Source organism: Nannobrachium achirus, assembly GCF_963921795.1.
Source record: "Nannobrachium achirus genome assembly, chromosome: 23".
NCBI classification, from domain to species: Eukaryota; Metazoa; Chordata; class Actinopteri; order Myctophiformes; family Myctophidae; genus Nannobrachium; species Nannobrachium achirus.
In genome coordinates, this window is record NC_137830.1 from 7473219 (window position 1) to 7499884 (window position 26666).

The window sequence follows — 26666 nt, forward strand, 5'->3', positions numbered from 1 at the left end:
CTAGGGGTCCTGGACTAGCCTGGCATGGACAGACTAATATCACTGTCAGATATGCGTGTATCAAAACACCATCCCTGTTCCAGCAGTGGAAGCTTGTGATTGGCTGAACTGGAGCTAGGGAGCGCTCTGTTGTTTTCGCCTGGACCGTGCGGAGGTGCCGACATTCAGGGGGACGAAGATTTACTATTCTGTCATAACGGCACATAAGTCGGTAACGGCGCTGAGTCTTGCTCAGGCGACCATGAGCCACGCGAGACAACGCCGAGCGAGCGAGTCGCAGTGTCGAGCGTTGCGACAGTCGCATGAGCCGGTGCACCTCCGTCATCTCCACCGGAAACAAGCGCTCTGCCCTTGGTCCATTGTTGGAACCGGGATGGTGTTTTGATTCACGCGCCAGATATCGGACTGGATTTTTCTGTATGGAAGCTCCATCACCCATTCTCCTTATCTTGCTCCTCATGTCTCAGGAAGTGGCTCCAACCCTTTCCAGCACCTGGAGAAGAGCGCGGTGTTGCAGGAGGTAAAGTACACTGACATGATGTCACTGCATGCCGCGGCGTACAACTGATCACGTTCAACCCAGATTTGGCTCAAACTAGGGGTTCAAGTAGTTCTCCTGCTGTGCCACAGACATGTGGAAGGCCTTACTAACAGCCTCAAAGGGGAGTAAACCCCTACTCTCCTTGAAAACAGCCCTAAAAGAGCACTTACAGGTGGCTGGCTGAAACTCGAAACTGGTAAAAACCGGTGTTTTTGACAGCAATTTTTTTTTTTGTTATTGTCTTTTGAATAAAATGTAATTTAGTTTTAGTCATAATTTAGTCACCTGAAAAGTTTTAGTCTAATTTTGGTCGACTAAATATCATAGGATTTTCGGCGACTAAATCTACAGTTGATTTAGTCAACTAGCATCGTAATGACTGATTTTACACTTGGTTGTGTGCTGAAAATAGCACATCTACAAGCTCACAACGCGTTGCACTGCGACACGTTGTGAGCTTGTAGATGTGCTATTTTCAACACGCAACTCCTGAGAGCAACCAAACATAAAATGACTCTCTTCTTCACTAGTCCCTCCCTAACCTTTTAGTCTGGTTTTTATTTTGTTGTCGAAATTGTCAATATATTTAGTCATAGTTTTTTTAGTCATCACAGCTTAGTTTTTATTTAGTTTTCATCAGTGAAAAAAAACGCAGTCGACGAACATTTTTCGCCATAGTTTTAGTCGACAAAATCAACACTGGTATAAACCCTGTAAAAAAAAGTCAAAGCTTACCCTGAGCCCCCCTTTGTACATAATTTATTTATTTCTGATTTCTGACTGTTCTATGATGTTGTGCATAGTATTGTTATATTTCTCTGTCATTCAATGTTTCAATGAATTCACCCTTTGTCAAGTCCCACCCATTGTCCTGCCCCTCTCCACACCCATTAGTTGCTGTGTCTTGGTGGGACATTCAGTGGGACATTCCATCCACTGCCATGTTAATTCAGTTGCTTCATATTGCTATTCCGTGTGCTCAATTCTAATTTCAAACTTTATTTCAGTCAATTGGAGCTGCTCAGTGGCAGCATAGTGAATCAGCATGTTTTTAAATGTTTTTTATTTCTCCAAAAATTATGTTTTAGCTAATTCAACATAAAAAGGCGGAACCAGGGCGGGACAAGGCAGATAGAGCCTCCTGGTTGGTCAGTCAGGGACCAATCAGGAGGCTAACAAAGGGTGAATTGAGTACACGGGACCCCAATGGAGGGGACGAGCAGTAGTGCTTTGTTGGGTTTAACCCATTTAGGCCTAGGATTGACTGCTTTAACTATTGAAAAATAGCAGATCTACAAGCTCACAGCGCGGCACCGAGTGCCGCACTGCGAGCTTGTAGATCTGCTATTTTTGAAAAATCACGATTTTTCTTTGCAAGTCTTTGAATACATCTACTTAAAAGCGAACATTTGTAAATCAAATATTTGCTTCTGGGTGGTCCCTGGAACAACATATTTTGAGATGGGGGTCCGTGGCCAAATACCTGTAATTTTGGGGGTCCTTGACATGAAAATGTTTGAGAACAACATGATTTAGAGGAAGGATTTAGAAGTCGGGTCAAAGATCGGGTCAAAGATATTCAAAGACTTGCACTCATTTTCACGATTTTTCAAAAATAGCAGATCTACAAGCTCGCAGCGCGGCACTCGGTGCCACGCTGTGAGCTTGTATATCTGCTATTTTTCTAAAGTTAAAGCATAAAATAATGGTTAAAGTGGTTAAACTCTAACGTGACTCGGGCGCGTTCCAGGTATTTGAGAGTTAAAATCCTCTTAGCAGAGCTTGTATCGAACAGTACGTTCCTGAGCTTTTTTCCCCCTGCAAACAGCTAATGAAGTGTTCAGTCAATCAACGAAACACGTTAATGGGAATGGTATATCGGTGAGGGAAAATGGTATGGGTAGGTACACCTCTAGAATGAACCCTTCTCTCCCCCTCGTGTCTCGCAGGCGCGCATCTTCAACGAGACGCCCATCAACCCCAGAAGATGCCTTCACATCCTGACCAAGATCATCTACCTCCTCAACCAGGTACGCATGGCTTAAACACCCACTGATGATCACTCATCTGGATTCACATTCACACACAACATGTCTTCCATGGAAGCATGTTGCACAGCGAGAATAGCCGATCTACGCGCTCCCAATGTGTCCGTGACGCGTTGAGAGCTTGTGGATGGGCTCTTGACGGTCATTGTTTTAAGATTAGAGCATTTGAAGTGGTCAAACTAAACTAGCAATCTGTTTAGAAGCATCATCCATAACATCTTGACTCACTGACAGCCATTCTCCTTTAAAATCGCCCTGAAAAATCACTTACAGGCGGCAGCCATTCGCAAAGGGGAAATAACAAACCTAGCCCAGCCTCCCCTGACCCTCCTTTGTATTTACCTACTGTATATATTTTTTGCACTGTTTATTTTATTTGTATTTACTTTATTTATTGAGCGGTGGTCACAACGCTCCTATACGTGGCCGTGTGTGTGGGTCTGTCTCCGTGTCTGTATGTAGCCTAAACTTCGGCGCGTAACTAGTGCCGCACCATTTACGCCACTCGCGCAATATATACATCAAAATGTGCGGCTCGGCCGGGAATGGTGTGCTATTACCTTTCGTTCCGATCCGCCTTACCATGCCGACGTAATCGGCAAAAAACGACGCTTAATTGTCCCCATTGACTTATAATGGGACAATGCAAGAAATCACTTTCAAGTATTTTTCTCTCGTAAACCATAGGAGCTACAGTTTCAAACCTCGGAGAGGAGATTCATAATGATTTTAAGAATGAATCGAAAAATAATTACATCACTCGGCCTCATGGTGGCGCTATAACGGCCCACTTTTTTGCCCCGTAACTCTTGAACCGTAGATCGGAAAATTACAATTCTTTTTTCCCTGGATTCCTTGGGTCAAGACGCATCTCCCCATATAGGCCACGCCCATTTGCGCCAGGATAGATTTTCCGCCATCTTGAATTTTCTCCAAAACACACTTTTTGCTCCTTTTCCTACATATTTTCTTCAAATGTCACAAAAATCGGTACACATGATCTATGAGGTGGGTAAACCACCGCTCAGTTCACACGGGTGTGATTTTTTTAAATTTATTTTTACTATATCTACTGCATAGTACTGTGTTCTATCCTTCTGTCATTCAATGTTATGAGATACTTCAATGGTTTCCTATGGAAACAAGCTTAGTCTTTTCTAGGATCTCCTTTTAGTTGACCTTGTACCAGTGAACTGTACCGTCTGCTGTACCTTTTTCTATGCAAACTTCTAATAAAGTCTTCAATCAATCAATCAATCAATAAAACAAGTTTCACAAGGTATTAATGTTTGTCCAGGTTGCCATGTCCGAGTTTCATGAGTTATTAATTTTATAGCATATTTATAAAGAATATCAACGCAGTGCCGAAGTGCCTCAATCAGTGCACTTCCGGTCTGCTCCGATCAGGAAACCAATTCACTCTTTGTCCCTGATAGGTATTTTGTTATGGTTCATATCATCTTTTTATCAATACATATTGTTGACCACTTGACCCTAAAGACACAGTGACTGTGTCCCGTTATACTCATGTAATGTACAGTACACACACAAGGTCTCCGTCTGGTAGAAATCAGACCTTATCAACTGCCTGGAGCCAGTACCTAAACAATGAGAATTGTTTTGGTATTCTAAGGCTCAGCTTGTGTCATCCAGACACCAGCAAGGACATCTTCCCCCAGGAACCCTGTATATGGACTCTTAGTCTTGTGATTCGTGGACAAGAAACATATCCTATTAACTGTTGAAACGTCATCCATTGACTGATGAAATGACCATACTTATACTCATGTCAAAACATAATTTGTTGGAGAGAGCACGAACCAACCATTATGTATGTACTGTAAACCTGTCTTGAATACTCTCTCTCCATAGTAAACATACCATTCTCACTCTGATCACTCTCCTGTCTTATTTCTGTGTGATGGATTATTGTATCTCATATGGGAATAAGAAGGTGTTGTTGTTTACAAATAATATTTCAATCAGTCCCCACTCTAAATCTTTCAGGGAAACGAATGTGGGGAATTGGACGTTGGGGATGGGAAGTCTGTCTACTCACCGTGTTCAAATGTGACATACATTCATTGGACAGGGAACAAAAAAACAATGCGACGCCAATCGGAACCAGCCACCGGAACCACCTTTTTGTTCTTTTTCTAGACCGGATCACACAGGCCAGTTTAGAACTTGGGCTGTCACGATTATGACATTTTTACATTTAAAATGTCACGAAACGATTAATTGTCACTCAAATATTTGCGATTAACAATTGAATTGTGTTTGTGTCGTTGAATTACATTTCTGTTTGGCTTGTAGGCTTTAAAGTTGCACGTGGCAGATATGACTCATAACCTATATATATACAAAGAAATGACAGACATATTTGACAACTGTATACCTAAAAAAGGACATTGATGGTGGAAATAGCCGATCTACAAGCTCACAAGGCTGGTGACGCGAGGTTATCACTGAAGCATCACTGAAGGAAATGTGCAGCTCTACTTGACCATTGGTTCATTCTCAGGCATCATTCTGTGTTTGCAGGGGGAACACTTTGGAACCACAGAGGCTACAGAGGCCTTCTTTGCCATGACCAGGCTGTTCCAGAGCAACGACGTGAGTCTGTTTTACTAGCCATGTTCAACCGTGACACGCATTCATTGTACTGTCTCGTAGAGTTGTCAAGATATCATTTGTTTCCGTTTAACCACATTAACTCATACTCTGCGATCCCCGTCGAAACCGTTGATTTCCCGCTGTACCACGCTGCGATGCCCGTCGTTCCCGGAAATTTAATTAGCTTTAATCATTATGAAACAATTAAAAGTATGATCGCTGTATATGGCCGTTTCGGAGTCTTAGGCCCGCCCCCTAACTGTATCCTGCTGTATTTCCGGTTCTGACCGGATCTAGGTTTCCGTATCCTGTCCAAGGCCCCATCGTAGCTTCCGTCCCATCTGTTTACATTGTAAACAGAGGAAGGAGCAGCACGTTCATTTCATCGTGGTTCAACGCGTTTTTTTAAATTATTTGATAGCTTTTCGATTCTTGTGCCCGCCTGGCATATGATCCGCGCACATATCGTCTGCTATGTGCGCGAACGTGTCCACGTGTTACCATAGCGCACAACTGGCCGTTTCCAATGTTTTCTTATGTAACAACGGCGGCTACAGCAGGGGTAACAGCCTGGCAACGGATTTGTCTATTCCAATGGATTTTTTTTAATTCGAAAGCTGTCATCTTGTCTACCGGTCTACTACATGAGTCGCGCACAGATCATGCACTATGCGTGCACGTGCCCACGTTAAAAGGTGAGGACGATTTGGCAGCTGCTTACTACAGCTATGTTTAAAATGGCAGCAAAATTGTTAACACAAGCGTCACCCTTTTGGGGGCTAACATTCTGCGAAACTACCTGATCTATAAGCTCACCACGGATCAGCTACAGCAGCTATTTTGGGTGAAAACATTTGTTGTAGAGAGGATGAGAGTGGCCCTGAAATAGACACATGGGGAAACGAAGAATATAGGGTTTTAAGTGGTTATGTAGTTTTTTTTTTATTTAATTTGAACATTCCCTTCGTAAGCCACATGTCAACAGACATACAGACAGACAGCTACCTACATTTATTATCCCACAGGGGAAGATCAGTCGCCCAGAGACAGCACAGCAGTTAAGGTTACAAAGTTACGAGTATGAGAAGAAGAAAGTACTGTCGTGTACAGTAAAAAACAAGGCAAACAAAGCAACAAAAAAAGAAACCATATAAAGTGTCCAATAACAGTCAGTGCTTCATAAGTGTTTCACCATTATCTCGTCTTAAAACAAATAACAAATAACACTAATAATAACACTACTTATCAGTGCAGTTCCATTAACCCATTTAGGCCTGAACACATTATGACGCAATATTTTATGCTTTAAATATAAAAAAAACAGCAGATATACAAGCTCACAGCGCGGCACCGAGTGCCGCGCTGCGAGCTTGTAGATCTGCTATTTTTGAAAAATCGTGAAAATTAGAATTTTGACCCGATTCTATAAGTGTCTTTTGAATCCTTCTAAGATTTTTTGAAAAACCTATGTTTTTTTATGTCAGCAATCTGGCCAGCCATCGTCAAAGAAAAGGTCCTTTTCACTTCAACTGGAGCTCAGTTAGTCTGTTCTTGAGAGACTACTATGTCAGTGGTTCTCAAACCTTTTCATTTGAAGGACCCCCAAAATGATATTTATTTGGCCACCGACCCCCATCTCAAAATATCTAGTTCCAGGGACCACCCAGAAGCAAAATTTGAGTTACAAACGTTCGCTTTGAAAATACATATATTCAAAGATTTGCACACATTTTCACAACTTTTTCAAAAATAGCAGATCTACAAGCTCGCAGCGCGGCACTCGGTGCCGCGCTGTGAGCTTGTATATCTGCTATTTTTCATTAGTTAAAGCATTAAATAATTGTAGGCCTAAATGGGTTAAGAAAAGTGTCCATTGATCAGTGCAAAAAGCGTGAGAAGTGCCGTGTGCTCACAGCCAAAACGGCACCGAAAACCCGCCTTAGGAATATCGTTAGACCACGAGTCTTGGAACGACTATGTAGTTGTTGTCGGGTGGACACCTTGTATGTCCGAAAACATTTGTTTGGTATTTATCATTTTAAAAGTGATTTAAACCAGTGAAAAGTGAAAACAGACGATCTACAAGTCTTGTAGATCGGCTATTTTCACTAGTCTTGTGCGACAGTCTAGTATGATGAAGCAGGGCTTTACTTAACGGGTAAAAACCTACAAATCTGAAACTTGGCGATGCCAGGTATCTGCCCGACAGTGACCAGATAGGCAGTGACGTCCTTTGTTGTAAATCGGAAACACATTTTTTATTTGTTTGTTTTGTTGTCTCCTCAGCAAACCCTGAGGAGGATGTGCTACCTGACCATCAAAGAGATGGCCAACATCTCTGAGGACGTCATCATTGTGACCAGCAGGTGGGTGGCACCCTGTTTGATGATGATGTTTAACAGTTTTACTGCCAGTCCATGTCAGTGTTTTTTTACGACCACAAGAAAACGCTGTTTACACATCTATCCGTTCTGTCCATTCTTTTCAGTACCCTGGGTGACGCTAAAATTCCACCATAGTTACACTCATACAACCATTCTAACAAAATGAGCAAATAGCTACTTTTGCGTCGGCCTATTCTCGTCAACCTTCATCTGTGGCTTGGTTGCCTAATTAATAATTCTCGTCAATCTACCTCTGTGGCTTTGAAAGAGTTAAATTGGAACGTGAACACTTATCACACATGGATTAAAGTCTTCAGTTTGGATTTCATAGAAGCCAGCATGTTTTCTATGAAAGCGCGGTGCACAGCAAAAGTAGCCTATCGGCAAGTAGTTGGGTCAAAAGGGGCAGTTCCGTGACCATGGAGAGCGAAGGTCCGTTTCTCAATGGATTTGTCATCTAGGAGATTTTTTGATAGTCATTTTTTCCTTTATAGTGTAGTGTATAGTAACAGGGTTCCCGCGGGTCCTTAAAAAGTCTTAAATTGTCTTAAATAAAAAATCTTGAATTTAAGGTCTTAAAAAGCCTTGAATTTGACCAAATCTGACCGTAGGTATTAAATTTGATGATGGTGTTTTTAAGGCTCATGGGAAAATTAAGCCATAAACATTTGTGCGTATTCATTTGATTTGTTTACTTGATGTATTAATATCAGACGATGAGAGACGGCAAACAAGCTGAAGCGAGCAGCAGTCAGTGAGAAGAGGAGCTTGTTTGTTGTTCTCAGCTCCGCCCGTTTTGTCAGTACTGTGGTAATGTATGTGGATGCGGAAGAGGGTAGTTTTGTTTTTTAACAAATCAAGCGCTCCTTTTCTCTAGCCTCCCTCACATCAACTGCCTAGCGCTCACAGCACTGAGTGAGCACACAAGTAAACATACTTGTCGTGTAGTGGAGTTGTGGGCTGTGGAGTGGACTTCTTAAAAGTTTTATATAAACAATTCGCTTGCATCGCGAATCGCGATGCAGCCGTGCGCGATTCTCCATTGATGCGGGGATGTGACATACCGGTAATCGATGTTTGTTGTTGATTTTCCTCAACCATGATGAAAAGCTACATGCTAAGGCTATTGTCCCGTACTCCCGTTCCTTCTGCCTGTGAGACAGAATGAAGCTGACAGTCATAAAGTTATTAGTCAGTCCGTTTTCATAGAGGAGAATCCACTAATCATCTGTGATTTATAACAGCTGTTCTACCGAACGTTTTTACGTTCTACACGCTCATCAATACACCGCGTCTTCCCTCTCCTCTCCTGACTTGAGTCCCGTTCAGTAACCTCAGTAATATAATAATTTAACTCAGTCTGAGATTAACATTGAGGGGTGGCATTTTAAGCTATAACTAGAAGAGAAAATTTCTAAGAAATTTTAAGTGTGCCTGCAGCTCGCTAAGTCTGTGCAACCTTGTGTAGCGGTTGGTGTTAGCATTAGCGTTATTTCATTTGACGCAACCCGCGTGTCTGTATGACAAACGGTTCACGAGATCAAGGGTCACTTCCTGTTTGGTGAGGGGCACTTCCTGTTTGGCGAAATAGGCCCCAATTAAGGTCATGGACGATTAATGAATTAAAGCTGCAAGCAGCGATGACCAGGCCCTCGCAGCTCTACCCACGTCACAAGGCCAGCAGCCAATCAGAAACCAAACAGGAAGTCAGCCATTTCGACTAATTAGTGGCGTTTTGGAGCATTTTTGGCCGTTATCACGGGTCGCACTTTAACGACAGTTTTTTGAGAAAAAATTGTTTTGTGAGAAAAAAAAATTGAGAAAAAAACTTTTTTGAGAAAAAGAAATTTTGAAAAAAAAATTGTGAGAAAAAAAAATCTTGAGAAAAAAAAGGGTGAGAAAAAAAATGTTGAGAAAAAAATAATTTTGAGAAAACAATTTTGAGAAAAAATTTTTTTGAGAAAAAAATAATTTGAGAAAAAAAAAATTGAGAAAAAAAATGTTGAGCAAAAATTTGAGAAAAAAATTGAGAAAAAAAAATTTTTGAGAAAAAAAAATTGAGAAAAAAAAAATTGAGAAAAAAACATTTTTGAGAAAAAAATGTTGAGAAAAAAAAATTTTTAGAAAAAAAAAATTGAGAAAAAAAAATTGAGAAAAAAAAAATTTGAGAAAAAAAAATTGAGAAAAAAAAAATTTTGAGAAAAAAAAATTTGAGAAAAAAAAAATTGAGAAAAAAAAATTGAGAAAAAAAAATTTTGAGAAAAAAAATGTTGAGAAAAAAATTTGAGAAAAAAATTGAGAAAAAAAATTTTTTGAGAAAAAAAAATTGAGAAAAAAAAATTTTTGAGAAAAAAAAATTTTTGAGAAAAAAATGTTGAGAAAAAATTTTTAGAAAAAAAATTTGAGAAAAAAAAATTTTTGAGAAAAAAAAATTGAGAAAAAAAAAATTTTGAGAAAAAAAAATTTTGAGAAAAAAAAATTGAGAAATAAAAATTTGAGAAAAAAAAATTTTGAGAAAAAAAAAATTTTGAGAAAAAAAAATTTGAGAAAAAAAAAAATTGAGAAAAAAAAAAATTGAGAAAAAAAAAATTGAGAAAAAAAGAAAAGGTATGACACCAGCCGCAAGTCTGTACGACAAACGGTTCATGAGTTATAGAGGCACTTCCTGTTTGGTGAAGGGCACTTCCTGTTAAAGAGGGGGCGAGGCTTAATCAATTACAGCTCATCCCTATTGGTCGGAAAAAGACCAAAGTTGTGTGAGCATTTTACATTTTAAATGACGTTGCTAGGCAAAAATATGGCAGAGTTATGTGGCGCCAAAGTTTCTGGTTTTTTTTCGGAGTCCCCCATTCAAAGTCAATGGAGTTTTTGGGCGTTGTTTTTTGCGAATTACATCGCAATCGTAAAGCGTTAGCGTTATTTCATTTGACGCAACCCGCGTGTCTGTATGACAAACGGTTCACGAGATCAAGGGTCACTTCCTGTTTGGTGAGGGGCACTTCCTGTTTGGCGAAATAGGCCCCAATTAAGGTCATGGACGATTAATGAATTAAAGCTGCAAGCAGCGATGACCAGGCCCTCGCAGCTCTACCCACGTCACAAGGCCAGCAGCCAATCAGAAACCAAACAGGAAGTCAGCCATTTCGACTAATTAGTGGCGTTTTGGAGCATTTTTGGCCGTTATCACGGGTCGCACTTTAACGACAGTTTTTTGAGAAAAAATTGTTTTGTGAGAAAAAAAAATTGAGAAAAAAACTTTTTTGAGAAAAAGAAATTTTGAAAAAAAAATTGTGAGAAAAAAAAATTTGAGAAAAAAAAAATTTGAGAAAAAAAAAATTGAGAAAAAAAAAATTGAGAAAAAAAAATTTTGAGAAAAAAAATGTTGAGAAAAAAATTTGAGAAAAAAATTGAGAAAAAAAATTTTTTGAGAAAAAAAAATTGAGAAAAAAAAATTTTTGAGAAAAAAAAATTTTTGAGAAAAAAATGTTGAGAAAAAATTTTTAGAAAAAAAATTTGAGAAAAAAAAATTTTTGAGAAAAAAAAATTGAGAAAAAAAAAATTTTGAGAAAAAAAAATTTTGAGAAAAAAAAATTGAGAAAAAAAAATTTGAGAAAAAAAAAATTTGAGAAAAAAAAAATTTTGAGAAAAAAAAATTTGAGAAAAAAAAAAATTGAGAAAAAAAAAAAATTGAGAAAAAAAAAATTGAGAAAAAAAGAAAAGGTATGACACCAGCCGCAAGTCTGTACGACAAACGGTTCATGAGTTATAGAGGCACTTCCTGTTTGGTGAAGGGCACTTCCTGTTAAAGAGGGGGCGAGGCTTAATCAATTACAGCTCATCCCTATTGGTCGGAAAAAGACCAAAGTTGTGTGAGCATTTTACATTTTAAATGACGTTGCTAGGCAAAAATATGGCAGAGTTATGTGGCGCCAAAGTTTCTGGTTTTTTTTCGGAGTCCCCCATTCAAAGTCAATGGAGTTTTTGGGCGTTGTTTTTTGCGAATTACATCGCAATCGTAAAGCGGATCGGAAAGAAAAGTAATAGCACACCATTCCCGGCCGAGCCGCACATTTTGATGTATATATTGCGGGGGTGGCGTAAATCGTGCGGCAGTTATTACGTGCCGAAGTTTCCCCCATTCTAAGTCAATGGGGTTTTTTGGCGTAGTTTTTTGCGAATTACGTCGCAATGGTAACGCGGATCGGAAAGAAAAGTAATAGCACACCATTCCCGGCCGAGCCGCACGTTTTGATGTATATATTGCGGCGGTGGCGTAAATTGTGCGGCAGTTATTACGTGCAGAAATTCGTGGCGAAAGACTTAATTAATGACTTAAGTATGGCGGATTACAATAAGTGTTTTGCCATTGCATTGCATGGCAGGCACACTTAATGATATGCCTGTCTTCAAAGACAAGTCCCTAACTTCGCTATTTGGATCTGTATATCTGTAGGCTGCTTTATATTTTTATTTCTGTAAATACAGCATCTTTTAGTTCACTGCAGAAGCTGGGTTTATGTTTTGTTATTGAAAACTGAATATTCTGTTTCTCACAATAGATGTAGTCAGGGAAAATCTGCAGAATAGCTGTCAAATCTGGGAATAAATTCCTTACCAAACAATTTCTTCACCAATGTGTTTGTAAAGGTGTCTAGTAACATATCTAACAAAGATTGAAATTCAACATCCCTAGGAAAATCTTCAGCTTGGGTAATTCTGGGTCTTATTCACTTACTATACAGTATAAACTATACTATAAGGAAAAAATGACTCCCAAAACATATACGTAGGATGTGAGGGGTCTAACTAGGTGTTTTTAATTATTCTGAATCCATTGCAAGCATTTGTTTTGCACAAAAAATTCCTTGGGGTAAAAATGGACCCCCATACCACTGAAAAGTGATGACTCATCACTAAACCATAATTGTTATGGGCTGTTTTAGCCGAATGAATGTTTTTTGTGCAAAACAAATGCTTGCAATGGATTCAGAATCATTAAAAACACCTAGTTAGACCCCTCACATCCCAAGTTAAAGCAGATTTAGTATAGTGTATAGTAAGTGAATGAGACCCAGGCCAGAATTACCCTAGCTGTCAAAGATTTTCCTGGGGATTTGAATTTCAATCTTTGTTAGATGTTACTAGACACCTTTACGAACACATTTTGGTAAGGAATTTATTCCCAGGGTTTTATTAATATTCCCTAACTAATGTCTTATCGTGACATAACTCGGACGGTGCTGAGTCGTCTCATGCGACCTTCGCAATGCTCAACACGGCTACTTGCTCGCTTTAGCTCGCTCGGAGGTGTCTCACGTGGATCAAGGTCGCCTGAGACGGCGCACCTCCGTCAGCGCGGTGAGTGTGAGGTTGGCGGAAAAAGGTAGAGCGAACGGCCCGGGAGGGCGATTTTGGTCTTAAATTACATTTGTTGAGGTCTTAAAAAGGTCTTAAAAAGTCTTACATTTTGCTTTTAAAATGGTGCAGGAACCCTGAGTAAGTGAATGACTCCCAAAAAAACTGCTTTAAGTGGGATGTGAGGGGTCAAACTAGGGGTTTTTAATTATTCTGAATCCATTGCAAGCATTTGTTTTGCATGAAAAACATTCCTTGGGCTAAAAAACGGCCAACAACACTATGGTTTAGTGATGAGTCATCAATTTTCAAAGTCTTTTAGGGTCCGTTTTTAGCCCAAGGAATGTTTTTCATGCAAAACAAATGCTTGCAATGGATTCAGACTAATTAAAAACCTCTAGTTTGACCCCTCACATCCCACCTAAAGCAGATTTTTGGGTAGGCACTTTTTCCTTTATAGTGTAGGTGAATGAGACTGAAAATTACCCTAGCTGTCAAACATTTTCCCAACCATTTTAAAAAATACACCCCGGCCAAATTTGTTTAATAACCCTCTTAGATGACAAATCCATTGAGAAACGGACCTTCGCTCTCCACGGTCACGGAACTGCCCCTTTTGACCCAACTAAAGCTCAATGATTGCTGTTAGACTAAAGGCCGGTCCACACCAATGCAACTCCTTTCAACTACTTGAAAGCATTATCCCCAATGGCAGTTGCATTGGTGTTGTTTCAACCAAAATACTCCACTTAAAGCACCTTTTTTAAAAGCTTGTAATGGTTTTACAAAATCAGCTTTTATAGCAGAAACCAGCAAAAATTGGTTTAGTGTGGTGATTTGAAACGGGGGGCTCGGGTGGTACAGTGTTAAAGTGCTTGACCACCACCGCGGAGGCTGCCGGTGCTGTTGTAAAGTAGACATTATTCATGCGTTATGAGTGAGTTGATATTTAAAACCTGTTGTTTTTGTAAAGCCTGACCAAGGACATGACCGGCAAGGAGGACGTGTACAGAGGACCCGCCATCAGAGCCCTCTGCAGGATCACTGATGTAAGTATAGGCTGCACCGCATGGATATTTACTTCTTCTATGAGGTCTTCAACAGGGGCGGATCTTTATGTGAAAGGAACTTTTTGTTGTTGCATTATTCGTCCATTCGGTTGTTGTTGGGTTTTAACCCATTAAGACCTGGACACCACATTAACCACTTAGCATACCTATTAGATGAAAATTGCAGATGTACAAGCTTGTAGATCTTCTTTCCCAGCTGATTCTGCCAAGCCCGTTCCCTTGGCTGTGGTTTTGCTCTCCTTAATCCATTTTTTAATCACTTGTACCACTTCCCTTCTGTCACCTTCTATTGTTTTCACAAAGAAACTGTGGAAATAGAAAAGTATAGTCAAAATTAGTGAACTTTGTATATCATATATCAAGAGCTTGAAGTGGTAACTGCTGTTTTGAAGTTAAGTGCGTTATTAAGAACGGCCACTAGATGGTAGAATTGCTATGCTAACAAAACAACCGCTTGTGTTGCTTCACCATTAGAGCTGTACCTGACACAGGATTCAAATGGTCGATTAAGAATTGTGAATACTCCATGGCTGCTTGTTTTATATAAAAGAAAATATGGCCTTGAAATTAAAATGGTGGGAACCACCCTTCCCGAAGCCAAGCCAAAAAGACAAACAATTTACAATTTTGGTATTTACTTCCCATATCTGCGTGAAGTGGGCGGGCACCTTTTTAGGAGACCGGACGCAAGGTTGGAGTCTATTATTATTTCCAATGGAAGAGTAAATGTGAACACAGCTTCTGAATCATTCTTTAGCTCCATGGGCACTGAACTAAATTTTGGACCCCATCATCACAAGCCAAACAATATTACCAAGAGTTTCATAATAAAGTGGATTTATTTTATTGTATTGTCAACCTTTCTCTGTCCCAGCAACACAGTGTATACTGTATATATATATATATATATAACGTGTATATGCATATATTGGTTGCAGACCACCATGCTGCAGGCCATAGAGAGGTACATGAAGCAGTGTGGTGGTGGTGTATCACTATCTTTATGTCCTAATACTTGTGTTGCAGACCACCATGCTGCAGGCCATAGAGAGGTACATGAAGCAGGCCATCGTTGACAAGGTCCCCAGCGTGTCCAGCTCAGCCCTGGTGTCCTCTCTGGTAAGAAACACCTCTTGATTCTCCATATTTTCTTGTTTCTTTGTAAATGAACATCCCTACCTGCAGTGTTGATTTTAACAGCACATTTTGATTTAATTTCCACCCACCTGACAGACAATGACATGGGAGATGCCCAAAATGCCCATCTTCCTCTTTTTAAACGTGAAACGATTGAACTGCATTGTGGGTATTGAAGTTCTCCCTTTCTTGTGTGTGTGCAGCACATGGTGAAGATGAGTTATGACGTGGTGAAACGTTGGGTCAACGAGGCCCAGGAGGCTGCGTCCAGTGATAACATCATGGTGCAGGTGGGTAGGACACACGCACGTTTGCACCATAGACTGTGAAAAAAAATATGGACGGTGCGAAGCCATTGGTTTATATGCGGCGCTTTTTTGTCCCTTGTATGGGTGTCGCCAATATTGTTTGAATGGTACTCCAGGAATCATAAGGAATGCTATTGGCTGCCAACGGTCACGTGCAACCGCAGGGATACATGGGAGAATGTGGGAGAATGTGGTCGGAGCCATAGACATATAAAGGTAGACGCCTCCTTCGGCTAGGGGGCGTATGCATTGAGCAACTAAGGGAATCTTCGTCGCTTCCGTGTTCATTGCTTCCGCGTGCGTCACACATACGGAAGTCGGTAAGCCAGTCAGAGGCAGGTGGGGGCTGGTCTTTACGTATGCAGCCTATAAGAACAGCTGAGCAGCGCAACATCGGAACTGGCTCTGTTGAATTGAATTGTGGTCCTTGGATGAGTCACGGAAAAGACGGAAAAAGCTGTGATTGGCCAGTAGTCACTTTGACTGACAGCGTTCCCTTAGTTTTTTCAGGAAGTCCGGACTATAACTTTTGCACATTGCTCCAATTAACTGCAGAGGCGAACGAGGCATCTAGCTCTTTATATCTGTGGTCGGAGCCTCCCGAAATACACCACACGAAGAAGAACACAGCCGGCTGGTATCAGTTTAGTTGGCCACGCCCCCCGCAACTTTATCATCAATTTTAACATAAATGGGACCATATTGCACAAAACGTAATGGTAATTGAAAGGCAGTTTTTTACTAGCGACAGGAACCATAAAGTATGTATGACGATGTTTATTAAGGTTAGTGAAATGAATGGGTTCCAGTGGAGAACAAATCTTTTTGGTACCTCGCGGGGGGAAAACAGCGCAACTAGCGGCCAATGGGTCCATGCTCAAGGTCCCTCAGCCCTATGTTCCCTCAATGTTAACCACTATGCCTAACCCTAACCCTAACCTCAGTGAGGGAACATAGGGTTGAGGGAACATAGGCATGACCCCGCGGCCAATCATGGGATCTTTCTCTTCCGGGAAAAAAAAAAAAAAAGACACACACACACACACACACACACACACACACACACACACACACACACACACACACACACACACAAAACAATGGTTAAAGTGCTTAAAATCTAGATTGACACAGATCTAAATGGGTTTTAACTCATTTAGGCCTAGAATTATTGATTGCTTTAACCAGTGAAAAATAGCAGATATACAAGCTCACAGCGCTGCAAGCTTGTAGATCTGCTATTTTTGAAAAAGTCATGAAAATGTGTGCAAATCGTTGATTTAATATATATGTATATCACAGATCGCGTTAGACCGGTAATTGCCGGTTTAGACTGATTTTTTATGGCCAAGACCGGAAAATAAAATTCCTCCCGGACATTCTGACCGATTGAAAAACCAATGGTCATTTATTATTATCGCTGTCTGCGCAGGCTGCCTCTCTCTCTCGCTCGCTCGCCCGCCCTCTCTCGCTCGGTCGCTCGCTCCGGTATTTTCTTCAGATGTCCGGTAAATTTTTATCATGCCGATCACGGTGACCGGCTGTTAAAAATCCTAGCGCGACCTCTGATGTATATATATATGTATTTTCAAAGCGAACGTTTGTAACTCAAATTTTGCTTCTGGTTGGTCCCTGGAATTAAATATTTTGAGATGCGGGTCCGTGGCCAAATAAATATCATTTTGGGGGTCCTTCAGATGAAAAGGTTTGAGAACCACTGACACAGTAGTCTCTCAAGAACAGACTAACTGAGCTCCATTTGTGAAAAGGACCTTTTCTTTGACGATGGCTGGCCAGATTTCTGACATAGAAACACAGGTTTTTCAAAAAAACTTTAGAAGGATTCAAAAGACACTTATAGAATCGGGTCAAAATTCAAATTTTCGGGTCAAAATTCGGGTCAAAATTCAAATATTTTCGGTGCCGCGCTGTGAGCTTGTATATCTGCTATTTTTCAAAAGCATAACATAATGATACACTATAATGTGTACCTGTTCTAAATGGGTTTTAATTGGTGTCTTCCGCTCACACAGTACCACGCCCTGGGCCTGCTGTACCACCTGAGGAAGAACGACCGCCTGGCCGTCTCCAAGATGCTCAACAAGTTCACCAAGTCTGGCCTCAAGTCCCCGTTCGCCTACTGCATGCTGATCCGCATCGCCAGCAAGCTGCTGGACGAGACCGAGGGAGGGTACGTACTACTGTTACTAGCCTACTGCAGGGTTCCCCAATTCGTTTTCCCCAAGGGCCGAATGATGTCTAGGGTACCAAGGCGAGGGCCACAACATTGAATCATGTCTAAGGTACCAAGCCGAGGGCCACAACATTGCAGGGGGCGGCGGTGGCGTTCCCGCTACTCCAGCGACAGTTCAGATATCTTTGTTGTCGGGTGAAAATCTTGTATGTCCAGAACCGTTTGTTTTGCATTCACAGTATCATTTTAAAAATGATTCAAACTTGTTGTGTGCTTGTAGATCGGCTGTTTTCACTACTTTTGTGGGACGGCCTTGTATGAAGAAGCAGGGCTTTACTTTGCGTAAGAACGTACACATTTGGAGATACGAGGTTTCCACCCGACAATGATGATATACTAGTGTTGTTGCTGCTCTTATACCACCATTATTACTGGGGTTGGTGGGGGCCAGACAGTAGCCCCCCCCGGGCCGCAAATGGTCCGCGGGCCGCCTATTGGGGAACCCTGGCCTACTGCATGTTGATCCGCATCGTTAGTAGGGATGGGACCAGGGCAGGAATTTCAGGGAGGCCATGAAGGCTGTCGTTGCCCCTCAGTTCGGCCTTGTGCCCCTCAAAGAGCCATTGAGGCCACAGTGGCCTTAATGCCCCAGCCCAGCTCACTGTAACACTTTCTCCTCTGTCTCGGTCTTGTCAATATGTAGACACCAGTGTTTTTCTTGCCATGTTAACACCATTGTCTTGTTGTGTCCCCATTTTTAAACCAATCCAGTGTCTTTGATTTGTGCAGGGCTGCGCATTCGATTGTAAATACTCATTTATTTATTTAACAGCAGATATTCTACATATTAAATGTAACCCTTAAATTCAATTAATTATTTCAATGGACTAAAATCTTGTTTTATTTGATGGCCTTCCTGCCCTGGCATTTGGACAACATCAAAGGCCAAGTGGCCTTGCCCCTAAAATGATCAAATTCAAAGCCTGGATGGGACGATATGAAAATGTCATGTCACGACTATTGTGACCAAAGAAACTGTTATTTACGATATTACCTCGATCATCAACATAGCCAAAAAAATTGCAGATCTACAAACTCACAATGTGTTGCATTGCGAAGAGTTGTGAGCTTTTAGATCGGCTATTTTTTGTTCGAGATTTCATATAGATTTTATATAGTCCTGGAAATTGGGTTAAATATTCTGGAAAAGTTTTGGAAAAGTTTTGGAAATTAATTGGTAAAAATGTGTGGGAACCCTGACCATATGACTGTGTGCGTGAGTGCGTTTGTGTGTGTGTGTGTGTGTGTGTGTGTGTGTGTGTGTGTGCAGACATGACAGCCCTCTGTTTGACTTCATCGAGAGCTGTCTGAGGAACAAGAATGAGATGGTGGTGTACGAGGCAGCCTCTGCCATCGTCCACATGCCCAACTGTACGGCCCGCGAGCTGGCCCCCGCCGTCTCAGGTACATAGAAACACCCTTTAACTGTACATCTAGGGAGCTGGCCCCCGCCGTCTCAGGTACATAGAAACACCCTTTAACTGTACGGCCCGCGAGCTGGCCCCTCCCGTCTCAGGTACATATAAACACCCTTTAGATGTACGTAGGCCAGGGAGCTGGCCGCTGCTGTCTCAGGTACATAGAAACACTGTTTAGCTGTACGGCCGCCGAGCTGGCCCCTGCAGTCTCAGGTACATAGAAACACTGTTTAGCTGTACGGCCGCCGAGCTGGCCCCTGCAGTCTCAGGTGCTGTCTTCTGCACTGCCAACGGAACTCGCCCTTCAGGCTCGTTCCTGAGGCAACGCAGGCGCATTTATATTGACGATATTGCACACCCCTCTCGTGTCATATTGCTTAATTATACTTCTGACTTATGTCATTTTGAACGTTGCTAACCTTTGCTTAGTTTTGCACGCTTGGTGATTTGATTGATTGACATTTCTGACCAGGCCTGATTGGCTTTCTTTCCTCTCCTGCACACGGCTAACGTTGATGTTTCTGTGTGTTTTGTGTGTAGTCCTGCAGCTGTTCTGCAGCTCTCCCAAAGCTGCCCTGAGGTACGCCGCCGTGAGGACCCTCAACAAGGTGCGTTTGTTTCCGTTTAACACTCAAATACCTGGAACGTGCCCGAGTCACGTTAGATTTTAACCATTAGCTCACAGCGTGGCACCGAGTGCCGCGCTGCGAGCTTGTAGATCTGCTATTTTTGAAAAATCGTGAAAATGTGTGCAAGTCTTTGAATATCTTTGACCCCGATCTTTGACCCGACTTCTAAATCCTTCCTCTAAATCAGTGGTTCTCAAACTTTTTCATGTCAAGGACCTCCAAAGTTACAGGTATTTGGGCGCAGACCCCCCCCATCATAAAATATGTTGTTCCAGGGACCCCCCCAGAAGCAAATATTTGAGTTACAAAAGTTTGCTCTGAAAAATACTGTATTGAAAAATGTGCACACATTTTCAAGATTTTTCAAAAATAGCAGATCTACAAGCTCGCAGCGCGGCACTCGGTGCTGTGCTGTGAGCTTGTAGATCTGTTATTTTTCAATAGTTAAAGCAGTCAATAATTCTAAGCTTAAGTGGGTTAAGTCGCACAGGCGCAGGCATGACAAATGACCCAAATACGTAAAGAAATAACCAACATATATATGCTTTAACTATTAAAACATAGCAGATCTACAAGCTTGTGGTGTGGTACCGAGTGCCACACTGCAAGCTTGTAGATCTGCTATGTTTGAAAAATCCTGAAAATATGTCCAAGTCTTTGTCAATATTTTGACTCGATTTCTTCTAAATCGAGGTTCTCAAACCTTTTAATGTCAAGTACCCTCAAAATGTATTTGGCCGCAGACTCTCATCTCAAAATATGTTGTTCCATGGATAACCCAGAAGCAGAGATTTGAGTTACAGAACTTTGCTTTGAAAAATATATACCGGTATACTAGATATAAGATTTGCAAACATTTTCACGATTTTTTAAAAATAGCGGAACTACAGGCTCTACAGCGCGGCACTCTGTGCCGTGCTGTGAGCTTGTATATCTGCTATTTTTCTATACATACAGTATAAAATAGTTGGCTAATGAACTGCAGCTGCGAATGAGGTATCTACTATTATCTATCTTTTTTTCCCACATGTATAACTTTCATGACCCTCTGCTCTTTTCTCGCCCCCCTGGCTGCAGGTGGCCATGAAGCACCCGTCGGCGGTGACGGCGTGCAACCTGGACCTGGAGAACCTGATCACGGACTCGAACCGCAGCATCGCCACGCTGGCCATCACCACCCTGCTGAAGACGGGCAGCGAGAGCTCCGTGGACCGCCTGATGAAGCAGATCTCCTCCTTCGTCTCCGAGATCTCCGACGAGTTCAAGGTACAGGGTTCCCACTAGGGATGCGAAGATATACCGGTATGGATCGTAATTGCGATACAAACGTCCGCGATACGGTTGAATCGGTTTAAAACAAAGTATTTGTCACTGTTCTACAACTTTCCTGTTGATGCAAGCAACTCTCTCACTTTCTCTGCTGCTAGTTCTGCTCTGGGAAAGAAGCCTAATGTATACATCGCAGTACAAGGGTGTCGCACCTAAAATAGCAGACCTACAAGCTCACAATGCGTCGTGGATGCGACGCGCTGTGAGCTTGTAGGTCTGTTTTAAAACATTTTGGCTATAAAAATTGCATAATCCTGGATTAAATATAATATAATATAATATAATATAATATAATATAATATAATATAATATAATAATGCAAACCAGGGAGGGACTTTATTGTTTTTCAGGTCAAGGACCCCTTAGCTCAGACAGAGATCAAGCAGGGACCCTCGCTGTAGGCTATACTGTATCACACAAATATTTGGCAGGCCCCCTGTAATAACCCTGGATTGGGGTCCCTGACTCCCAGTTGAACACATATAGGCCTACTAATAATGACATAGGCCTTCTATATGATTAGTTATCAAACAATTCTACAATAGCCAGCAGCTTTGTGTTCTCCCAGAATACTATATGTTGGGTTGTTAGACAGAGCCTAGTACTACAGTGAAACAATAAATTGCCTTGAATTTAAATTTCATACATTTTTAGTCACTATGTTTTGTAAATTTTGGGATTTGGGCTTGAATCGTGGTGAATCGTGAATCGTATCGCATCGTATCGGGAACAGGGGTGGATCGTGATGTATCGTATCGTCAGGATTTCAATGTATCGCAATTATATCGTATCGCTGGCTGTGTATCGAGGTCCGTATCGTATCGCCTCAGTGGTCGAGATTCGCATCCCTAGTTCCCACACATTTTTACCAATTAATTTCCAAAACTTTTCCAGAATATTTAACTCAATTTCCAGGACTATATAACAATAATTCAGCTCAATAACAGGTGGCTTACTCCTATTAGCAATGCCCAAAGACAGGTATGTGTATGCCAGTGGTTCTCAACCTTTTCAGGCCGTTACCCCCGAAATAATCATATTTGAACTGGGGACCCGGCACCCTGACGAGCACTAAGAGTTGAGGAATTTTGTATAACACTGTTCTATTGTGAAAATAGCAGATCTACATGCTCACAACGCCTCGCGTTGCTAGGCGTTGTGAGCATGTAGACCGGCTATTTTCACAATTTGTCATTTCAGAGGTATTAACAAAACCAATAACCAAAGACAATGCATAGATATTTTTCCAGGACCTTCCAGGACCCTTGATGAATTCCAAAACTTTTCCAGTACTGGAAAAATATTTTTCTAATTTCAAAATATTTCCAGGAATTTCATGACCGTGGGAACCCTGAAGGTAGGGATGGGATGATTATCGTTTATCATGATAAAAAAAACACTCATGATAATCGTATCGTGGAGATTTAATTTATCGTGATATCGTCCTCTGTCGTGCACTGGGATCAATTCACCTTTAATTTGCCGAGCTGCCACTTAACTCATTGGTTGTATACAGCCGAGGAAACCGAAGATTTTTCTATGTCTTTCACTGCTGGCTTCTCCTACCTGTTAACGGGGGCGCTAATCCAGCTCCCATCGTGCGTGATCGGAGACTGCCTATTTTAGTTCCGCTTAGGGTTGCCACCTTTCAGAAATTGAAATAAGGAACACCTCTTCCGGGCACGCGGTGCGTGCGTTCCGTGCGCGTGGCACAGCCGCCGGCCGGCGAAAAAATGCAGTCCCAAACCCATGAAATGCATAGAATAGTTATAACTATAACACACAACATGGTATAACCTATATTGTTTTGCAGTTTGAAGTGGCCAATTGTTTCTAAAATATGAATAAGTTAATTTTGTATGAAATAAAGCAATGTATGAATGATTTGAACCTGGCTCTTGTATTGGGTCACTTGGTGGTCAGTAAAGAGAAGGTAGTCAAGAAACCATTAAGTCATATACTTAAAGTTTAAAGTGCTTTATTAGCAACGAAGATTAAACATGTTTTACTTTAGGCTGAATAGGCTTCACTAGCCTGAACCTGAGCATAGCCTAGTTTAAAGTGCTTTATTAGCAATGAACATTGAACATTTTTACTTTAGGCTGAATAGGCTTCACTAGCCTAAACCTGAGCATAGCCTATTTTATAAAGTGTCTACTGTCTACAATCTACTGTCTTGACACTCAAACCAAAATTGTTCTATAGATCATAATCTACAAATAGGAAGTGAAAAATAAACTTTAACACAAATTTAAAATGAAAACCAAAAATTACATGTACACGGAACCCCACTATAGGCAGAGCGTAGAGCGCACCACAGCCGCAGCGACTGCGAGCCGCCTCATAGGCGGTCCTTCGTGCCTCTCCCTCCTTTTGCTGTCTTTTCCTGTGTTTTATTTCATTCATTATTGTTAAATTCTGCGTTGAGGTTTGTGTGACAGACCTTTATGGGGCATTTGGTTAAATACGGAACAAACCGCGTTCCGTATTGGTTCAATACGGAACGCATCTTTTAATTGTCCAATACGGAACGATTCCGTATTATACGGAACGGGTGGCAACCCTAGTTCCGCTTCGATAAAAAAAATGTTTTTTAATCAAAGCGTATTAAATCTTCAGGTTCCTCGGGCATGGCAGAGAAGCCCTACAAAGGTTTTTTTTTTTTGGCACCAGTTGTGTTAAACTACCACTTAAACCCTCTATAATTGGTAAAAGTTACTTTTAATATACGTACTTGATACAGTCTTTTTTTTCACTCTCTATCAAATGTCTTTGCCAAAAAATAGCCGATCTACAAGCTTGTAGATCTGCTATTTTTTGGCAAATGTTCCACCCCGTTGAGAAGTCTTGTTCAAGGTAGATAATATGGATCCATACCATTTATTTAATTCCCTTCCCGATACTAATTCTGATACTTGCGTTTTCGGTCGATACCGACTTGGCACAGATTCGATACCATTGTGTAATTTAAAACTAATCTAGGACAGTGGTTCTCAAAGTGGGGTCCAGGGTCTATCTGGGTTCCTTGAGGGGGTTCCAAATGGACCCTAAAGCCCTTTGCACACAGGACAGTTGCGTTTTTTTAGTTTGCGGCATGAATAAAACGCATTGGATTTGGTGTGCAAGGCTGTGCGGAATCGGCGCTGCGGATCCAAAAAGGAGTCATAAAAGGAGTGATGAGTTTTTTTACCGCATGCGACAAGACGCACGAATCGAACTGGTTTCGATCGAGAACAAAACGCACGGCGGCAGCCACTCGTCGCACGGCTAATTCGGAGCCGGTGTGCATGAGGTCATAGAGAATCATTGTTTTCTTTTCAAAAAATTATATTGTCCGTTTTATCCGTGCGGTTAAACGCGCCTGTGTGCAAAGGGCTTAACAGGGCTGTAACCCAAATGGTTCCATTTATACAATCAGAAAGTAATAGTGTCTCATTTCGCGCAAAATCACACATTAGAACGAAAGTTACGTATGTAACTACGGTTCTATGAATCCCGAATGACCGCCAGAGGCGGTGCTTTAAGCACTGAATAGTTCCCTTCGCGCATGCGCAGTCGAGTATTTATATCAACAACGTCACAACGTGACCCCGGGATGAACCGGAAGAGGTTATATCTTCCATCGGTTACCACGGGTTAAGTCCCTACAGAATCTTCTCGCGAGAACGCGAGGATTCCGAGTGACAGAGCGCTCTGGCGGTCATTCGGGATTCATAGAACCGTAGTTACATACGTAACTTTCGTTCTATTTCATCCCTCCTGACCGCCAGAGGCGGTGCTTTAAGCACTGAATGACTCATACCAGCAAAGTCACGAGGAATCCTGATTACAAACCTCAAAGAGTAGAACCGGAGGATTCTGGGAAGAGAACCACCCCCAATAGATGGGGAGTGGCAATAATCACCCAATAGAACCTGGAGAATGTGCCGATGACCCACCTGAGGCAGTGGCACATATCTTCCAGGGGTACTGCCCTCAAAGTAGCCCCTGATGTGGGGACACTACCAGTAGAGTGGCACCTTATACCAGTTGGCAGGGGACGACCACTCGCCTCCCGAGCGTGGCTGAATGGCGCCCACAATGAAATGGGGCAAGCGCTGTCTGGAGAGAGCGCCACCTTTGGGCTATTATAACCAAGGAAGAGCCGTTCTGACTGCCGAAAGCATGCGGCAGGGCCAACATAGGCTCTCTGGGCCCACACTGGGCACGACAGTTCCAGTTTATCCACGCACTCTCCTAGAGGTTAAACTGGGCTAGCCTTACAGGCTGGTTGAGGTGCAACTATGAGGGCACCTCTAGGGAGGAGCGCTGTGTTTGGCCACAGAGTGCCCTATCATCCGTCTGAGTTCTACCCCAGACAAGAATCACTGACAGGCAGGGCTTGTAGCTTGCCGACACGTTTGCCTGAGTAATGGGCAGCATTGGGCAGGACGAATGCCGTCTTACATGACACCCACCTAGACTGCCTGTGTCGAGGGAGACCAGCAACGGGTGTCCAGTACCACGGGAAGATCCCATGATGTAGTCATCAAGGCTATTGAAGGATGAGACCTGAGAGCAGCCTACAGTGTAAGGGACAACTGACCGTTGTTCCCCACTATGGCTGTGACATTGTCAATTCTAGCATGTCAACACGTACTTGCTGCTACGAACGCTTTTAGAGTAGACGGAGAGCGGCCCCAGTCTAGGAGGGCCTACCGAGACTCCAGAATAAAGTAGGCACAGAGCAACACACTGGGTCTTCACTCTGACCCATACACCAGTTGGAAACAGCTTCCATCTGTTATCCTTCCGTAACCTGGTGGATGGCCCTGGCCCTCTAGCATTCAGGATAGTATGCCTGACTGGTTCAGCACCGCTGCCCTGCTGTGGTTCAGTAGGAGGCGTTGAGGAATGAGATGCCAGACCCAACCCGCTAGTCGAGAGATGAGACCTCTCCTTTTGCGGGGGTGCTATGGCGCCCTGCAACAGTCTGTGCAACAGAGGAAACAGTCCTCCCTGGCCAGAAGGGAGCCACCAGTAGTGGTGTGACCCTCCTGAAGAACTTAGGCGCTGGTCGTGTCAGAGGAAGCAGCAGAATGCATGTGCAGTGCCCCTGGACATGTGCACATTTCAAAGGAAGGCGCCCTTCGGGCGGAAACCTACTTGGGGCTTTTGAGGTGATTCCACTCACCCGGTAGATAAATTGCCCTTAGGCTAATCGGGCAGGGGCTGCCCAAGTTATGAGGTCCATGGATGCCTGCAGCAGCGGTGCAGACCTGGTCCAGACCTGATTCACCTGATACACTGTCAAGGTGTTGCGTGACCGCATGAGAATGTGCTTGCCTCTCAGGCACGGCAGAAGGCACTGTAGAGCCAAGTGCACCACCTGGTGCAGGCTGTTGTAGTAGTGGCATCTAACGCCACGTGTGTTATCGATGTTACAAATCAATGTTATGGTCAGAGATGGTTCTAGGCAACTCCTTCCCTTATTTACTGAGCCCTAGATGGGCCGTGCAGGACGGGTGACGTGCTGCAACTTGGACACCTGATTCTGGGATGGTACGCAGATCAGCCAGTTGCCCAGGTATGACGGGA

General features: G+C 42.3%; 1 protein-coding gene across 1 annotated transcript in view; it reads left to right on the plus strand.

Annotated features, from left to right (window-relative positions):
* LOC308308654 (coatomer subunit gamma-2) overlaps nucleotides 1-26666 on the plus strand; it is a 49127-nt gene that overhangs the window by 2046 nt on the left and 20415 nt on the right. The window contains exons 2-12 of the mRNA XM_080754098.1: nucleotides 468-520; nucleotides 2491-2571; nucleotides 5134-5205; nucleotides 7492-7571; nucleotides 13918-13993; nucleotides 15041-15133; nucleotides 15355-15441; nucleotides 17493-17650; nucleotides 18984-19117; nucleotides 19672-19739; nucleotides 20838-21026. Coding sequence (XP_080610224.1) covers nucleotides 468-520; nucleotides 2491-2571; nucleotides 5134-5205; nucleotides 7492-7571; nucleotides 13918-13993; nucleotides 15041-15133; nucleotides 15355-15441; nucleotides 17493-17650; nucleotides 18984-19117; nucleotides 19672-19739; nucleotides 20838-21026 — 1091 coding nt within the window. The remainder of the gene's footprint in view (nucleotides 1-467; nucleotides 521-2490; nucleotides 2572-5133; nucleotides 5206-7491; nucleotides 7572-13917; nucleotides 13994-15040; nucleotides 15134-15354; nucleotides 15442-17492; nucleotides 17651-18983; nucleotides 19118-19671; nucleotides 19740-20837; nucleotides 21027-26666) is intronic.